The sequence below is a fragment of the Anguilla rostrata genome, chromosome 17 (assembly GCF_018555375.3).
Source record: "Anguilla rostrata isolate EN2019 chromosome 17, ASM1855537v3, whole genome shotgun sequence".
Lineage (NCBI taxonomy): Eukaryota > Metazoa > Chordata > Actinopteri > Anguilliformes > Anguillidae > Anguilla > Anguilla rostrata.
Window position 1 is genome coordinate 15,992,156 of NC_057949.1, and position 16,866 is coordinate 16,009,021.

The window sequence follows — 16,866 nt, forward strand, 5'->3', positions numbered from 1 at the left end:
AAAAAACATAAGGCTATAGCTTATGTCCAAAATGTGAAAATAATGCAATAAATGTAAAAATGCAATTAATTGATTTGGATCAATAGGAAATCATCTTTATTGAACAACCCCGGTGAAATAAATGAGTAACAATGTGTTTGAAGACTTTTTTGGAAGAAATATGTCAGTGGAAATCAGAAAAATACATAAGGCTAGAGGCTTATGTCCAAAATGTGAAAAAATGCAATAAATTAAAAAATGCAATTCATTGAATTCCAAGCATGAGAATCATCTTTATTGAACAACCCCGGTGAAATAAATGAGCAACAATGTGTTTGAAGACTTTTTTGGAAGAAATATATGTCAGTGGAAAATCAGAAAAACACATAAGGCATAGGTTATGTCCAAAATGTGAAAATAATGCAATATTAAAAATGCAATTCATTATTCCAATGCATGGGAAATCACCTTTATTGAACAACCCGGTGAAATAAATGAGCAACAATGTGTTTGAAGACTTTTTTGGAAGAAATATATGTCAGTGGAAAATCAGAAAAATACATAAGGCTATAGGCTTATGTCCAAAATGTGAAAATAATGCAATAAATTAAAAAATGCAATTCATTAATTCCAATGCATGGGAAATCATCTTTATTGAACAACCCCGGTGAAATAAATGAGCAACAATGTGTTTGAAGACTTTTTTGGAAGAAAATATGTTCAGTGGAAAATCAGAAAAATACATAAGGCTATAGGCTTATGTCCAAAATGTGAAAATAATGCAATAAATTGAAAAATGCAATTAATTGATTGATCAATGGAAATCAGCTTTATTGAACAACCCGTGAAATAAATGAGCAACAATGTGTTTGAAGACTTTTTTGGAAGAAATATGTCAGTGGAAAATCAGAAAAAAACATAAGGTATAGGCTTATGTCCAAAATGTGAAAATAATGCATAAATGTAAAAATGCAATTAATTGATTGGATCAATAGGAAATCATCTTTATTGAACAACCCGGTGAAATAAATGAGAACAATGTGTTTGAAGACTTTTTGGAAGAAATATATGTCAGTGGAAAATCAGAAAAAACATAAGGCTATAGGCTTATGTCCAAAATGTGAAAATAAGCTAAAAATTTAAAAATGCAATTATATTCCAACATGGAAATCACCTTTATTGAACAACCCGGTGAAATAAATGAGCAACAATGTGTTTGAAGACTTTTTTGGAAGAAATATGTCAGTGGAAAATCAGAAAAATACATAGGCTATAAGGCTTATGTCCAAAATGTGAAATAATGCAATAAATGTAAAAATGCAATAATTGATTTGGATCAATAGGAAATCATCTTTATTGAACAACCCCGGTGAAATAAATGAGCAACAATGTGTTTGAAGACTTTTTTGGAAGAAATATATGTCAGTGGAAAATCAGAAAAATACATAAGGCTAGGCTATGTCCAAATGTGAAATAATGCAATAAATTTAAAAATGCAATTAATGATTGCAATCATGGAAAATCACTTTATTGAACAACCCGGTGAAATAAATGAGCAACAATGTGTTTGAAGACTTTTTTGGAAGAAATATATGTCAGTGGAAAATCAGAAAAATACATAAGGCATAGGCTTATGTCCAAAATGTGAAAATAATGCAATATTAAAATGCAATTATTATTCCAATGCATGGAAATCATCTTTATTGAACAACCACGTGAAATAAATGAGCAACAATGTGTTTGAAGACTTTTTGAAGAAAATAGTGTCAGTGGAAAATCAGAAAAATACATAAGGCTATAGGCTTATGTCCAAATGTGAAAATAATGCAATAAATTAAAAATGCAATTAATTGATTTTGGCATGGAATCATCTTTTTTGAACAACCCGGTGAAATAAATGAGCAACAATGTGTTTGAAGACTTTTTTGGAAGAAATATGTCAGTGGAAAATCAGAAAAATACATAAGGTAAGGCTTATTCCAAAATGTGAAAATAATGCTAAATTTAAAATGCAATTCATTAATTCCAATGCATGGGAAATCATCTTTATTGAACAACCCCGGTGAAATAAATGAGCAACAATGTGTTTGAAGACTTTTTTGGAAGAAATATATGTCAGTGGAAAATCAGAAAAATACATAAGGCTATAGGCTTATGTCCAAAATGTGAAAATAATGCAATAAATGTAAAATGCAATTAAATTATTGACATAGGAAATCATCTTTATTGAACAACCCGGTGAAATAAATGAGCAACAATGTGTTTGAAGACTTTTTTGGAAGAAATATATGTCAGTGGAAAATCAGAAAAATACATAAGGCTATAGGCTTATGTCCAAAATGTGAAAAATATCAATAAATTAAAAATGCAATTAATAATTCCAATGCATGGGAAATCATCTTTATTGAACAACCCCGGTGAAATAAATGAGCAACAATGTGTTTGAAGACTTTTTTGGAAGAAATATATGTCAGTGGAAAATCAGAAAAATACATAAGGCTATAGGTTTATCTCCAAAATGTGAAAATAATAAATATTAAAAATGCAATTCATTAATTCCAATGCATGGGAAATCATCTTTATTGAACAACCCCGGTGAAATAAATGAGCAACAATGTGTTTGAAGACTTTTTTGGAAGAAATATATGTCAGTGGAAAATCAGAAAAATACATAAGGCTATAGGCTTATGTCCAACATGTGAAAATAATGCTAAATCTTTAAAAATGCAATTCATTAATTCCAATGCATGGGAAATCACCTTTATTGAACAACCACAGTGAAATAAATGAGCAACAATGTGTTTGAAGACTTTTCTGGAGAAAAATCAGTGTCAGTGGAAAATCAGAAAAATACATAAGGCTATAGGCTTATGTCCAAAATGTGAAAATAATGCTAAATCTTGAAAAATGCAATTCATTAATTCCAATGCATGGGAAATCACCTTTATTGAACAACCACAGTGAAATAAATGAGCAACAATGTGTTTGAAGACTTTTCTGGAGAAAAATCAGTGTCAGTGGAAAATCAGAAAAATAAGCTTATGTCCAAATGTGAAAATAATGCTAAATTAAAATGCATTAATTATTGGATCATAGAAAACTTTATTGAAAAGGTGAAATATGAGAAAATGTGTTGAAGACTTTTGGAAAATAGTCATAAATCAGAAAAATACAAAGTAAGCTTATGTCAAAATGAAAAATGCTAATTTTAAAATGCAATTCTTATCAACGGAACATTAATGAAACCAGGGGAAATATGAAAAAATTGTTGAAATGAAAAATAGTAGTGAAAATCAAAAAATACATAAGCTATAGGCTTATTTCCAAATGAAAATAATGCATAAATTAAAATAAATGCATTGACCAATGAGAAACTTTTATGAACAACAGTGAAAAAAGAAACAAGGTTGAAGCTTTGAAAATATCAGTGAAAATAAAAATACATAAGGCATGGCTTATGTAAAATTGAAAAACATAAATTAAAAATGCATTATTAATCCATTGGAAAATTTATTGAATATGTCAGTGGAAAATCAGAAAAATACATAAGGCATAGCTTATGTCCAAATGTGAAAATATCAATTTTAAAATGCAATTATTATCAATGGAAATCACTTATTGAACAACCCGGAATAAATGGCAAATGTGTTGAGACTTTGGAGAAAATATGTCAGTGAAAATCAGAAAAAACATAAGGCTATGGCTTATGTCAAAATGTGAAAATAATCTAATTAAAATGCAATTCATAATTCCATCATGGAAATCACTATTGAACAACCCGTGATAATGAGCAACAATGTTGAAGACTTTTGGAAAATTATGTCAGTGGAAAATCAGAAAATACATAAGGCTATAGGCTTATGTCCAATGTGAAAATAATGCTAAATAAATGCAATAATTATTCAATAGGAAATCTTTATTGAACACCGGGAAAAATAGACAATGTGTTGAAGATTTGGAAGAATATTGTCAGTGGAAAATCAGAAATACATAAGGCTATAGGTTATGTCCAAATGTGAAAATAAGCAAATTAAAAGCAATTATTATTATCATGGAAATCACTATTGAACAACCCGGAAATAAATGGCAACAATGTTTTGAAGACTTTTGAGAATTGTCAGTGGAATCAGAAAAATACAAAGGCAAGGCTTGTCCAAAATGTGAAAAAACATAAATTAAAGCAATTTTGATCAATGAAATCATCTTATTGAACAACCGGTGAAATAATGGAACAATGTGTTTGAAGACTTTGGAAGAAATATGTCAGTGGAAAATCGAAAAATACATAAGGTATAGGCTTTGTCCAAAATGTGAAAATAGCAATTAAATGCAATATTAATTCAACATGGAATCACTTTATGAACACCCGTGAAATAAATGGAACAATGTGTTTGAAGACTTTGGAAGAAAATATGTCAGTGGAAAATCGAAATACATAAGGCTATAGCTTATGTCCAAAATGTGAAATAATGCAATAAATAAATGCATTATTATTCAACATGGAAACACTTATGAACACCCCGTGAAATAATGAGAACATGTGTTGAAGACTTTTTGAAGAATATGCAGTGGAAAATCGAAAAACATAAGGCAAGGCTTGCCAAAATGTGAAAATAACAAATTAAATGCATTCATTAATTCCAATGCATGGGAAATCATCTTTTTGAACAACGTGAAAAATAATGCTAATATTTTAAAAATGCAATTCATTAATTCCAATGCATGGAAATCATCTTTATTGAACAACCCGGTGAAATAAATGAGTAACAATTGTTTGAAGACTTTTGGAAGAAATATGTCAGTGGAAAATCAGAAAAATACATAAGGCTATAGGCTTATGTCCAAAATGTGAAAATAATGCTAAATTTTAAAAATGCAATTCATTAATTCCAATGCATGGGAAATCATCTTTATTGAACAACCCGGTGAAATAAATGAGCAACAATGTGTTTGAAGACTTTTTGGAAGAAAATATGTCAGTGGAAAATCAGAAAAATACATAAGGCTATAGGCTTATGTCCAAAATGTGAAAATAATGCAATAAATTAAAAATGCAATTAATTGATTTGGATCAATGGAAATCATCTTTATTGAACAACCCGTGAAATAAATGAGCAACAATGTGTTTGAAGACTTTTTGGAAGAAATATATGTCAGTGGAAAATCAGAAAAATACATAAGGCTATAGGCTTATGTCCAAAATGTGAAAATAATGCTAAATTTAAAAATGCAATTATTAATTTCATGCATGGAAATCATCTTTATTGAACAACCACAGTGAAATAAATGAGCAACAATGTGTTTGAAGACTTTTTTGGAAGAAATATATGTCAGTGGAAAATCAGAAAAATACATAAGGCTATAGGCTTATGTCCAAAATGTGAAAATAATGCAATAAATGTAAAAATGCAATTAATTGATTTGGATCAATAGGAAATCATCTTTATTGAACAACCCCGGTGAAATAAATGAGTAACAATGTGTTTGAAGACTTTTTTGGAAGAAATATATGTCAGTGGAAAATCAGAAAAATACATAAGGCTATAGGCTTATGTCCAAAATGTGAAAATAATGCTAAATTTTTAAAAATGCAATTCATTAATTCCAATGCATGGGATATCATCTTTATTGAACAACCCCGGTGAAATAAATGAGCAACAATGTGTTTGAAGACTTTTTTGGAAGAAATATGTCAGTGGAAAATCAGAAAAATACATAAGGCTATATTGCCCTACAAAGCCTAACTGCAGTAACTACGCAAAGGGTAAAACTGAGAAAAATGGCTTTAAAGTATTTTAACTGGCCAGCCAAATGTGTTATAGGTATATCAGTGATATTGCACTAATTGTACATGTATTCATGAGGTAAATTTTATGCCCAAAAACCATGATGGCTGATTTGACCTTTAACCCCAAAAATGTAGTTACTGCACTTTGCCTTTGCATTGCCTTAAATGGTTCTAAGAGCAATGCAAAAGCAAAGTGCAGTAACTACAATGTTCTCAGCTTTTATATTGTGTTGTCAGTGAACAAAAACTATTTTGACACTGATTTTGTTATAATTGTATTTAACAGTAGGCTATTTAACAACTCTACTTATGGATTTGTGCATGTTTAATTAAGTCTGGACAAATTGAGAATTTTAGACGTTTAGTCTTAATATCATTTCATTTCACTTTTTTACTTATTCACCTATCTAGATAATTATTTTCCTATCAATTAAACTTTGCATCATCATCTTCAATTTCATCATCGTTGTCATCACCACCACTGTTGTTGCCTTGATGACAATCACATTAATAATTTTCATTATCCTTGTCTTTACTATTTAACACAATGAATAAATACAAGGCTACACTGAATCACAGTACAATGTGTTCATTATATTACATGTTTTAAACAGCGGCGTGTTTTGGTGGAGCGCAAAACTTTCCTTTAAACTAATTGATCTCAAACTGTTTTAATTAATTTTCAGTGATTAACAAGCATGCAAACGATCTGACTAATCAATTGGAAAGTGACAGACAGCTTCTTCGCATTGTGTTAGGGAGATTAAATGATAAATGCGATTTAGAAAAATCCGTTTTAATCACTAAGCAGTGGCAGAAACTTCCCTGATTTTCCTTGAGTATCAATACAATTAATCCACAAAATAGGCTACTCAATACTATCATATATAGCCAGCTCTCCCCAAATAGGCAGTTTTAGCGAGTAGCCTAGGCCTTATAGCCTACATTTATTTTCATTTGCAGTACGAAATTGTGCACATTTTTAATCTATATTATTTGCGGATACATGCGCTTCTTTCTCCGCACTCGTATTCCTACAATGCGTAGGCTAGATTGTAAACAATCTTTAAGTGCATGACATGGCATCGGCGATGATGTGAAGTTACAGATGATAATGTTACAGCTACAGGGAGCAGGTAAGATAACGCTAGCTAACTAAACATCGCCTGTCAGTCAGCATATATAGCGAGGCTGACAGGTGTTTTATAATGTGATTGCTAGTTTCTCAACGCTTAATGTCATCGTTACTTAGCCTACCTGGGTATTTTCTTTTCAACACCAGTTCCACTATCCTCTTTCCGCTGGATAGTGCCATCTTAAACAGCTTTGTTGTGTGAGGTTAGATGGGTGAAATCGGCTGGTGGTAGAATCCCAAAGCAGTCGCGTGAGGTAACTTAGATGGGTAGATCGCAAAATCGGCCGGTAGAATCCCAAAGCAGACCGCAGTAACTTCACTTACTGCGGTCTGCCATGGTTTTGAGTCGGGTTTTGTAGTTACTGCAATTTTTATACCGTTTTTTCTCTAAAACAAAGCAAAATTTAACTCTGAAACTTTGTCACAAGATAAAACAGATATCAAGAAGTTCATTTTTAGTTATAACTCAATTTCGACCAAAATGTAGTTACTGCGGTTAGCCTTTGGACGGCAGTATAGCTTGCTTATTATTTTGGCCTACGCAACACATCAGGCCAAAAAGCCCAGAAAAGAGGCGTGGTTTGGCATGGGGGCTCACATTGTAGTTGGCTAACAAGCTATGAAAACAATACATGGGCTATTCTATTAATTTACAGATTTCCAACTTGATCACTTAGCTAGGAGTTCCCTAGCCACCTAGCTAGGTAGCGAGTATTGCAACAGCCAAAAAATGTACAATGATTAAGCATGATACCTAGTTAATATTCACATTACAATAAAATCCACCTGTTACTGCCTTGTCAGTCACTCTCTTCAAACTCTCAAAAGTTACAGGGGGACAATGCACAGTCAATATTCCCCAAATCTACAACGCCAAGATGACCAAAAATGCATAATCACTCATGATTATGTTACTGCATTATGTTGTTATGTGGGGATCCTAACAAAAGAATCACCATACAACCCATTTCTATTCATAATATGCAATTTTTGAGATAAAAAAAGATTCAATCATGTCCTGTTTTCAAGCTGAGGTCACTCAACGCATCCTCATCCCACCTCTTTTGTATTTTTGGAGCCGTTAAATTTGAAAATGATGAGCTTCTGTAAAAAAACAGTGCATGTGGATTATGGTTATCCAGATTGCAAAATAAAGAAAAGGTGTGTTGGTGTCATGGGGTGTGTTCACTGTACGTTGCTTGCTGTGGTAACGGGTGCATTTATTTCGAGCAAAAATCAGTCAAGTTATCTGCTTGTGTCCTGCATTTGTGGTACATATAAAATGAGGAATAATTACATATAAATGAGGAATAATACACAACAAGCTGTTTATTAAAGAGTTTTATAACACAACACAGTGTGTGTTCAAACCTTTTAACGCATACCTCGGAGTGGATTATTCTGTTTACACCAAGGACATTTGCTAAAGATTAAAACATAAGAAAGGGTCATTAATATTTTAGGGCAATTTGCTCTCAAAATTTAAACTTTTTGTTTTTATATATAACATTTTGTCATTGTTATAAAGGTAATACAGTATGTGGCTAGCTAGTCTGAAGAATAAAGGATTCAATTATTTTTTTTACCATTTTTGGCTGCTGTTCTCATGATATAATCAAATACTTCATTAAGTGGCAGGAGTGGCACCCGGTGTGGTCTTCTGCTGCTATAGCTCATCTGCTTCAAGGTTTGACATGGTGTGCGTTCAGAGATGCTCTTCTGCATACCTCGGTTGTAACGAGTGGTTATTTGAGTTACTGTTGCCTTTCTATCAGCTCAAACCAGTCTGGCCATTCTCCTCTTACCTCTGCCATCAACAAGGTATTTTCGCCCAGAGAACTGCTGCTCACTGGATATGTTCTCTTTTTCGGACCATTCTCTGTAAACCCAAGAGATGGTTGTGCGTGAAAATCCCAGTAGATCAGCAGTTTCTGAACTGGTTGTTGGTCTGGCACCAACAACCATGCCACGTTCGAAGTCACTTAAATCACCTTTCTTCCCCATTCTCATGCTTGGTTTGAACTTCAGCAGATCGTCTTGACCATGCCTACATGCCTAAATGCATTGAGTTGCTGCCACGTGATTGGCTGATTAGATATTTGCGTTAACGGGTTCAGTTTGCAGTTGAACAGGTGTACCTAATGAAGTGGCCGGTGAAGAGTGTATATATAGTTGGTTATATCATGAGAACAATGATTCCTAAGTTTCCTAAGCTGTTTGGTATATATATATATATATATATATATATATATATAAACACCAAACAGCTTAGGAAACTCAATGATAAGGTACATAGGCCTATATAGTTACCTAGCCACATATTGCATTATCTTAACGACAAATTTTTTATCACTGTGTGAGACACAGCATAGCTCTCCTCAGTCCTGCACAACTCACCACAACTACTGAGTGTGAGACATGTAGACATGTCTACAATATCAGAAAGCGATCTGGCTTTGACCCAGTACCGTTCTCTGCACAGCAACCGCACTGCAACAGAGAACCAACACAGGCGATCTCCCAGCAGTGGAGTCTCAGTGGAGTCTCAGTGGACTCCCAGCAGTGGAGTCTCAGTGGACTCCCAGCAGTGGAGTCTCAGTGGAGTCTCAGTGGACTCCCAGCAGTGGAGTCTGAGTGGAGTCTCAGTGGACTCCCAGCAGTGGAGTCTCAGTGGACTGCCAGCAGTGGACTCCCAGCAGTGGAGTCTCAGTGGAGTCTCAGTGGACTCCCAGCAGTGGAGTCTCAGTGGACTGCCAGCAGTGGAGTCTCAGTGGACTGCCAGCAGTGGAGTCTCAGTGGAGTCTCAGTGGACTGCCAGCAGTGGAGTCTCAGTGGAGTCTCAGTGGACTGCCAGCAGTGGAGTCTCAGTGGACTGCCAGCAGTGGAGTCTCAGTGGAGTCTCAGTGGACTGCCAGCAGTGGAGTCTCAGTGGACTCTCTCGTTCTGCTTGAGTGATTTGTAGCACGCTAATATGGGGATGCATATGCATGCATCTCTTTATCTGTGATTCATTAAATATGTGCCTGGAAGCCAGCAGAGAATACAGACATTTGATTATGATTCACGCATGAGTAAGATGTGATATCAGCCCCTTTTACTGAGTTTAACTGATTAAGAACAGTGAATTATAATAACAAAATAGAAATATGAAGCTCCCAAGTAATGTACCATAAGCTTATGTAAATACATAAACGCTTCATTCTACTGAATTTGCACATTTCATAACTGCCCTTGACCTTAATTCTTAGTTTTGAGGTTTTCTTCAAATGAACATGATGTTTTTTGGGTTTAAAAGTTTATGGTGAGCCTTTTGCTCATGCAGAACTAGTAAAACAGTCCAGACCAGATAGTGGTGTGAATTAGTGGTGGTACACCAAACAACAACAAAAAAATTCAGTCTTATTTAGCTGCCTGTAGGATTGCACACTCAATATCACACGCACCTCCTCCAGATTAAGCCTGCCTGGTTTCGCAGAGAGTGGGTAGAGAGAGGAGGTACTGTGCTCAGAGGCTGAGGACTCGCGTGCGTTCCCTCATTTATACATAACCTGCTAAGTTTCCCCCCTCTGGAACAGCTGACCGAAGGGGTTTGCATAAGGACAGGGTTTTTGATTTATGGGGAATGTCACACAGCACATTAAAAAGTGATGCTTCATCCTCGGCCTGTTAATATTAATGTGTGCAGGCATGTCCAGTAAGTCCCCCTTTCTTTTACTGGCTCTATGGCCTGCTAAGACCCAGCCGTTCATTTTTGTCTCCTGTAGAGGACATGATTCTGTGGTCTTAATTTCAAAAACCATACATCCATAAATTCTGCTTTGCTGAACCCCTGGGGCGGTTGACGGGGAGCAGTTGTTGGTTGTTGGTTGTTAGGGTTGTTAGGGTTAGGGTTAGGGTTGTTAGGGTTAGGGTTAGGGTTGTTAGGGTTAGGGTTAGGGTTGTTAGGGTTGTGGGTTAGGGTTAGGGTTGTTAGGGTTAGGGTTAGGGTTGTTAGGGTTGTGGGTTAGGGTTAGGGTTGTGGGTTAGGGTTGTTGTGGGGGGGGGGGTGGCTGGTTAGGGTTAGGGTTAGGGTTTGGGTTTGTGAGACTGAAAGCTGCTAGCTTACATTCAGATGACTGGTCAGCTGCCTAATGTATGTTCATAAAAACTAGCCTAATCACGGTTGCAACTAAAATGGCTGTCGGAGCTAATATCAGAAGCTAAAGTACAATGCGGTAACAATAACATTTTAATGTTTATTTAGTTTGGAAGCTGGGCTGTACGCATTTTATTGAGGTGCGATCATAGCCGCCAGTAGTACTTGTTTAGCTGTGATCCTATATAAATATCAATAATAAGTCATTATGAAAATACTTTCATAATTATTGTTTTTTATTATTATTGTTTTATGATTAAACGTCTATTACTTGTTGTGCCACGTGTGTCCGCTAATAGCAGTGTGACATCTAGTGATAATTTAATGGTATTTCATAGGAAATGCGCACTGAAAAAGCATTTTACACTGACAGCGTACCTTTCATCCTGCACGGACTCCCACAACCATTGTTAGTGAACCTGAATTAGTGCCAACACTGAATATTTAACTGTGCGGTGATTGTAAAAGGACAGGCTTTGGTGTTTGTAGGGCGCTCTCCTGTGGAACCATCCTCTTCTCTTCTTGTGTACCCACGTTCACCCCAGAGAAGCGCACTACTGTAGCCGCCATAATTCTGCTCTCAGGCACTTCAGAGGGATGACTGTCACGTCTAAATTTATCCTTTTGTGGTGGTGTAGTAGTTATACTGCGGATTAAATCTGCTCAATTCGGTATGAGAGAGCTGCAACAGGTTTCACTGGGATAATAGAGTTACATAATCAGTCTACTCTTACTAGATCATTTGGTTGATTGCAGGTGACAAAACAGGTCTGTTTATTGAATTCTCACCTAGGATCGTACTATGATCGATCACCGAGTTGTGAATTAATTATCTACAAAAGAAAACAAAGTAATAACCGCAGTGTTTTTCCAAGTAGGTTTTTGCACTTTACTACTTCTGAAGTGAGTAGATATTTCACTCGAGTGCAGGCTGAAAAGTAAGAGCTTGTGCGTGATGGAGTTATGGTTTATAACATTTTATGTTTCTGCCGTTGCAAACTTCTTTCAAAGGAAATCATTTATTTTGTCTCAGTGATTTTGTTAAATCAAATGTTTCAGAGGTTTTCAGTTTTCAGCTTAAGGGTCAATTGAACAGTAGAATGAGGGCAAATGAAATTCATCGGCAATTACATCCAGGATTACCAAATCAATCAGTTGCTTGCATTCAACAGGGTTAAGGATGTTTATTCACAAGGTTATTTGACCCGGCTCACGTGATTTTGGGCAACATGGTGGTGCACTGAGCACGGTCACCTCACAGCAAGAAGGTCCTGGATTCGAATCCTCTTTCCGTGTGGACTTTTGCATGTTCTCCCCGCGTCTGCGTGGGTTTCCTCTGGGTACTCCGGTTTCCAAAATTCCTAATCGATCAAACACAGAGAGATAAAGACTGGTGGAGGAGGACCAGCAGCACCAGACTTTACCCCAGCAGAGAAGCTGGCTCCGCCCACTGCCCCATTTTGGAGGGCATCGCCAGGGAACGGACTCTTCTGAGCCGGTTCCAGGGTGCAATGGCAGTCACATTAGCGGTAAGGTACTGCAAATACCGCTGTTTGGAAGCTTCACAGGCCCGACCTCAGTGGTTACAGTGAGTTCTAGTTGCGGGTCATGTGGTACACTGCTGCCTGTGCCCTCAGCAGGGGCGACTGAACCCACTGGAATTTTACAGTGTAATTTTACAACCTGTTGTATTTAACAGCGTTTTGCTGGCCACTGATGCTTGTCCGAGTCGTAATCTGAATATTCCCGCATTCAGATTACAATTCCCAAGAATCTGAGTCTTTTCGGGGTACGAGAGTATCACGTACCAAAGAGGAGGAATATTTAGATGATACTCTACCTGACACTTTCACAGCGTGGGAATATTCAGATATTCCAGAGGTAGTCTCCGGAATTACATTTAGCTCATCTCATGTTTTTATAGACTACTGACCGGTCTGGCCTGGCTGAAGTAAGTACTAAATTTAATTTTAGCCTGACGACTTACACTGTACCAGAGATAACCGGTTTTGGAAATTGCCAATGGTAGATCTCTTTCTTTAACCTTTGCCAGTGTTATTAGACTCTAGAGCCTAGAAGGGGAGGGGGGCTTACAGCTGTCATCTCAAAAGCTGCTAACAATTGTGATAAATAAGATTGGATGGAAGGAGAACGAAAACTAAACATGACCTAGAGAGTTAAAACTGTGCTGATGAGTCAATCTGTTTTCCTGGCTTGATATTCATGTTTACACCATGACTTTTTTTTTCTTTCCCCCAGCAACATACAGGTATAGATCTGGTCACAGAGCTCACACAAAACATGATCTCTATAATCCTCTATATCCGTATGTGTTCATTACAGTACACAATCACAAGCCAGTGAGCAACAACAAAAACAACTTCTTCATTTTCTAAGGAAGCAGCGACACTTGCAGGCCAACCTGAGACATGCAAGTCAAGGACTCCTGCAGCCTCCTTTACTAAAAAATAGATGCACCATAGTTAACACACACACACACACACACACACACACACACACATTATGTGAGGGAAATTATTCATGTTAACTACAGCACCATAATAAAGAGTTTTCTACAAATGTTAAAATATACATTTTTATTGGAAAATACCAATTGGAAATAAAATGATGAAGAAACATCCCAGCCGCCTGCTGCAAGTCTTCCAAAATATTCTTCTGGAATAATTCTATGGAAATAATTTGGTCCCCAGCCCTGCACACACAAATAAATCACATCTCACAGGAAAAAAGCAGCTCAGTTGCAGAGCAAAACGATGAGGTCCACGGAGCTCAGAGCAGCATCACAAACGCAACTTGCCTTTTAAAATGCAGCACTGCCGTGTTCTTGTTGGCACAAACTCAGCTGCGATCTAAAACTAAGTGCCCAGTCAGCAAGCAAGCAGAAGATGAGGACGTCCGCTGCATTAATCTCCACTTCACCCTCCCGACATTCAGAGCCAAAATACAATGAATTTTCCGAGCAGAAGATTTGCTGCCCCTTGGAAACTTTGAGGGGATTTTCCATCAATTAAGAATAAAATAAAAATCATGCGACTCATTCGGTTTCAGGTCAATATGGTGAAACTTCTCAGACACCTGGCAAACGCACCCAAAAACAAACACAGCTGGGCAGGGTCTGCTTTGTATCTTATTTAGCTTTGAAGCTATATAGCCTGAAGAAGCACCATAGAGTTCTCTGTTTGTTTTTGGCAATGGATTATTGTGCGTCTCTGCACAGCAGCAGCTGGCTGAGGGTTTCTTCAGCCTGCAGTGAGCTACAGGGTCACACACAGACTTTAGGAGGGGCACAGGCTCACACTGGATGTAGATATATAATACTACATATACGACGACTATACCTCCAGTCTGCACTTACTTCAACAGTTACTGAGATATAGACAAAGATTCAGTGGAGGATGATGCTTCCGTAAAAACTGTAACTCTGTTGACTTTTATAAGAACCTTACAAAGGGGAGGCCATGTGATGCGGTCGATATGGTGGCCTGGCCTAACTCATAAGAATCCCCCTCACCCCCCCCCCGCTCCACCCCTGGTGCAGCCAAGGGTTTGATTCCCCGCCATAGAAGTTTCTGCTTTGATCCCATGTCCCTGTGTAACCCTCTGTGTTTTTCACTTTTTGAACAAAGTGAAAAATACAGAAGGAGGGCCGACTGTCTGCTGCCAACCTCAAGACCCAGCACGAAAAGACGACAATCACAGGGATTGTGTTATGTTCAAAAAAAGCCACATTTATTTATAAGGTTTTACATTCAAACCACCATTCATATGTACAGTGCGAAAACTGAAATTAAAAAAACACAAATAAATTCTGGCAAACAATTATGTACAAGTTATGCTCTGAATACTGAACAGTGTACTTTGATGCAAGACTTAACTTAGAGTTTGATTTTTTTTTTTTCCAATGAGGAAGAGACGGAATAGTCTGGAAGCAACAAGTGAGTCAAGTGAGAAGGGCTGAGGACGAGAAAACAATGAGGTCAGCCTGGCAAGGAATGGCACTGCCACTCAAACTCCTTTCTGACGGACACTGGAAGAAGCACACGAGGAGAAACTGGAGCACAGTGTGATGTCATATGTGGGAGGGGCACAGTATGATGTCATACGTGGGAGGGGCAGTTGGTCAAAGCCATTTTCAATCGACTGCAAACTAGATTTGCACTCATTTCTTTAGTTGAGCATGTGCTGTCATATGTGCTTCTAGATTACGGTGTCCTAACAGATCCACGTTTGGCAATCATGAAGATGAGCAACATTAGTGTTCATCTAAAAAAAGGGGAAGATCAAAACACCGCTATCGATGCTAATTGGATTCTTCCCTTCTAACAATTCACAGTATTTGTTGTGTACACAAGAAGCAAAACTGAAGCCTTAAATACAAAAGCCATGTTACACATCTTTAAAAAATAGCTCAGATAGGATTTCAGTTGGAAAAAAAACTGATCTATGAGGATCTCCTTGGTTAAATATTTACATTTTGGTTACGTTTTGGTGAAAGAAAAAGGATCGAGTCTGATGCTAGCTACATCTATATTACTACAATACACCAGCAATAGTTGTGTTTTGCTTGTGCTTACACTCCAACTGAGCTCAGAGTATATTATTTAAATATTTATTATTCTATCTGATGCTGCTTTGTCTCCTGGACAGAAGCAACAAAAGGATCCTCTCGTGTTTTTAAGGGTATCTACTAGCACAGACTAATCAAGGTGAAACAGTGAATAACAATATAAAAGTGCCCATGGTGACACAGCCAAAGACTACGCAGTGACACGCTGTAAACCTTCACCAGTAGGCAGCCAAAACGCAGAAACGCTTCCTGTGCACGGTCTTCCACGAACACAAAAGCTGTCCTGCCGGGCGATGATTGGCTTTAACTGTAAATTGGCGCCAGTGTCATTTGTCAGCAGTCTTCTTCCCTCGTTTGTTCCAGTTTGAGAAGGTTTGATAAACAGAAAGCATACATTTGAAAACGTAGAAGGAGGAGACGACGCGGTGTTCTTATCTTTCCACGGACAGCGGGGTCAGCATGAAGACAGAGCTTTCGCTTTGGCTTCTGTGGTCCCCCCAGGTCCCTCGAGCTCAGGATTCGACAGGATTCGAGTCACCCCTCTCAGTCTGGAAGGGGCTAGCGGTCTGGCACACAAGGGTAGCCCCCCCCCCCCCCACGAGCCACTCTACTGCTGTGCACACGTTACCCACAGCGATTACAGACACCCGCCGCAGGAGGGTCTGCGCGTTACTGAGTCACCAACAGCGCCTCACGCTGGGGAGATGAAGAGGCGCACACATCATCCTGGAGGGGGTGGAGTGAGTCAAACAGCTCGGTGCGTTCCTGCACCTACGGGCTTCTCCCCTTCAGTCTCTGGGACACAGAGAGATGGGTCAGTATCTACGGATGGAAAAGGAAAGCCCTGACCCCCCACACACCACACATAATTATCTCAATCCCCTTCTGGGGAACAGGGCCTGGAGATGCACAGCCAGCAACATCCACACGCACACACACACACACACACACACACGCACACAGAGACACAAACACACGCACGCATGCACGCACACACACGCACGCACACACACACACACACACACGCACGCGCACACACACACACACACTGGGGTGACTGGCACACGCAGAATGGGAGGTACCCCGATACCGTACCTGCACCTCAGGGAGACTCACGTCCCCACACCCTGGGGGGCCAGTCAGCTGTCCAATGATACCCGCTCAACGTCTGACCCCTGGGGGCAGAGAGAGAGAGAAGGCTCAGACACGCCCATTCCACAGTATCAGTGGGTCTACAGGAA

General features: G+C 38.0%; 1 protein-coding gene across 3 annotated transcripts in view; it reads right to left on the reverse strand.

Annotated features, from left to right (window-relative positions):
* Nucleotides 1-14,760: 14,760 nt before the first annotated feature.
* LOC135243016 (rootletin-like) overlaps nt 14,761-16,866 on the reverse strand; it is a 61,284-nt gene continuing 59,178 nt past the window's right edge. For 2 of the 3 annotated variants that reach the window (XM_064314430.1, XM_064314429.1), the window contains 2 exons: nt 16,721-16,800; nt 14,761-16,420 (listed from right to left, as the gene is read on the reverse strand). In XM_064314430.1, coding sequence (XP_064170500.1) covers nt 16,765-16,800 — 36 coding nt within the window. In that variant the 3' untranslated portion in view covers nt 14,761-16,420; nt 16,721-16,764. Of the gene's footprint in view, nt 16,448-16,720; nt 16,801-16,866 lie in introns of all 3 variants that reach the window. The other variant, XM_064314428.1, reaches the window with a different exon arrangement.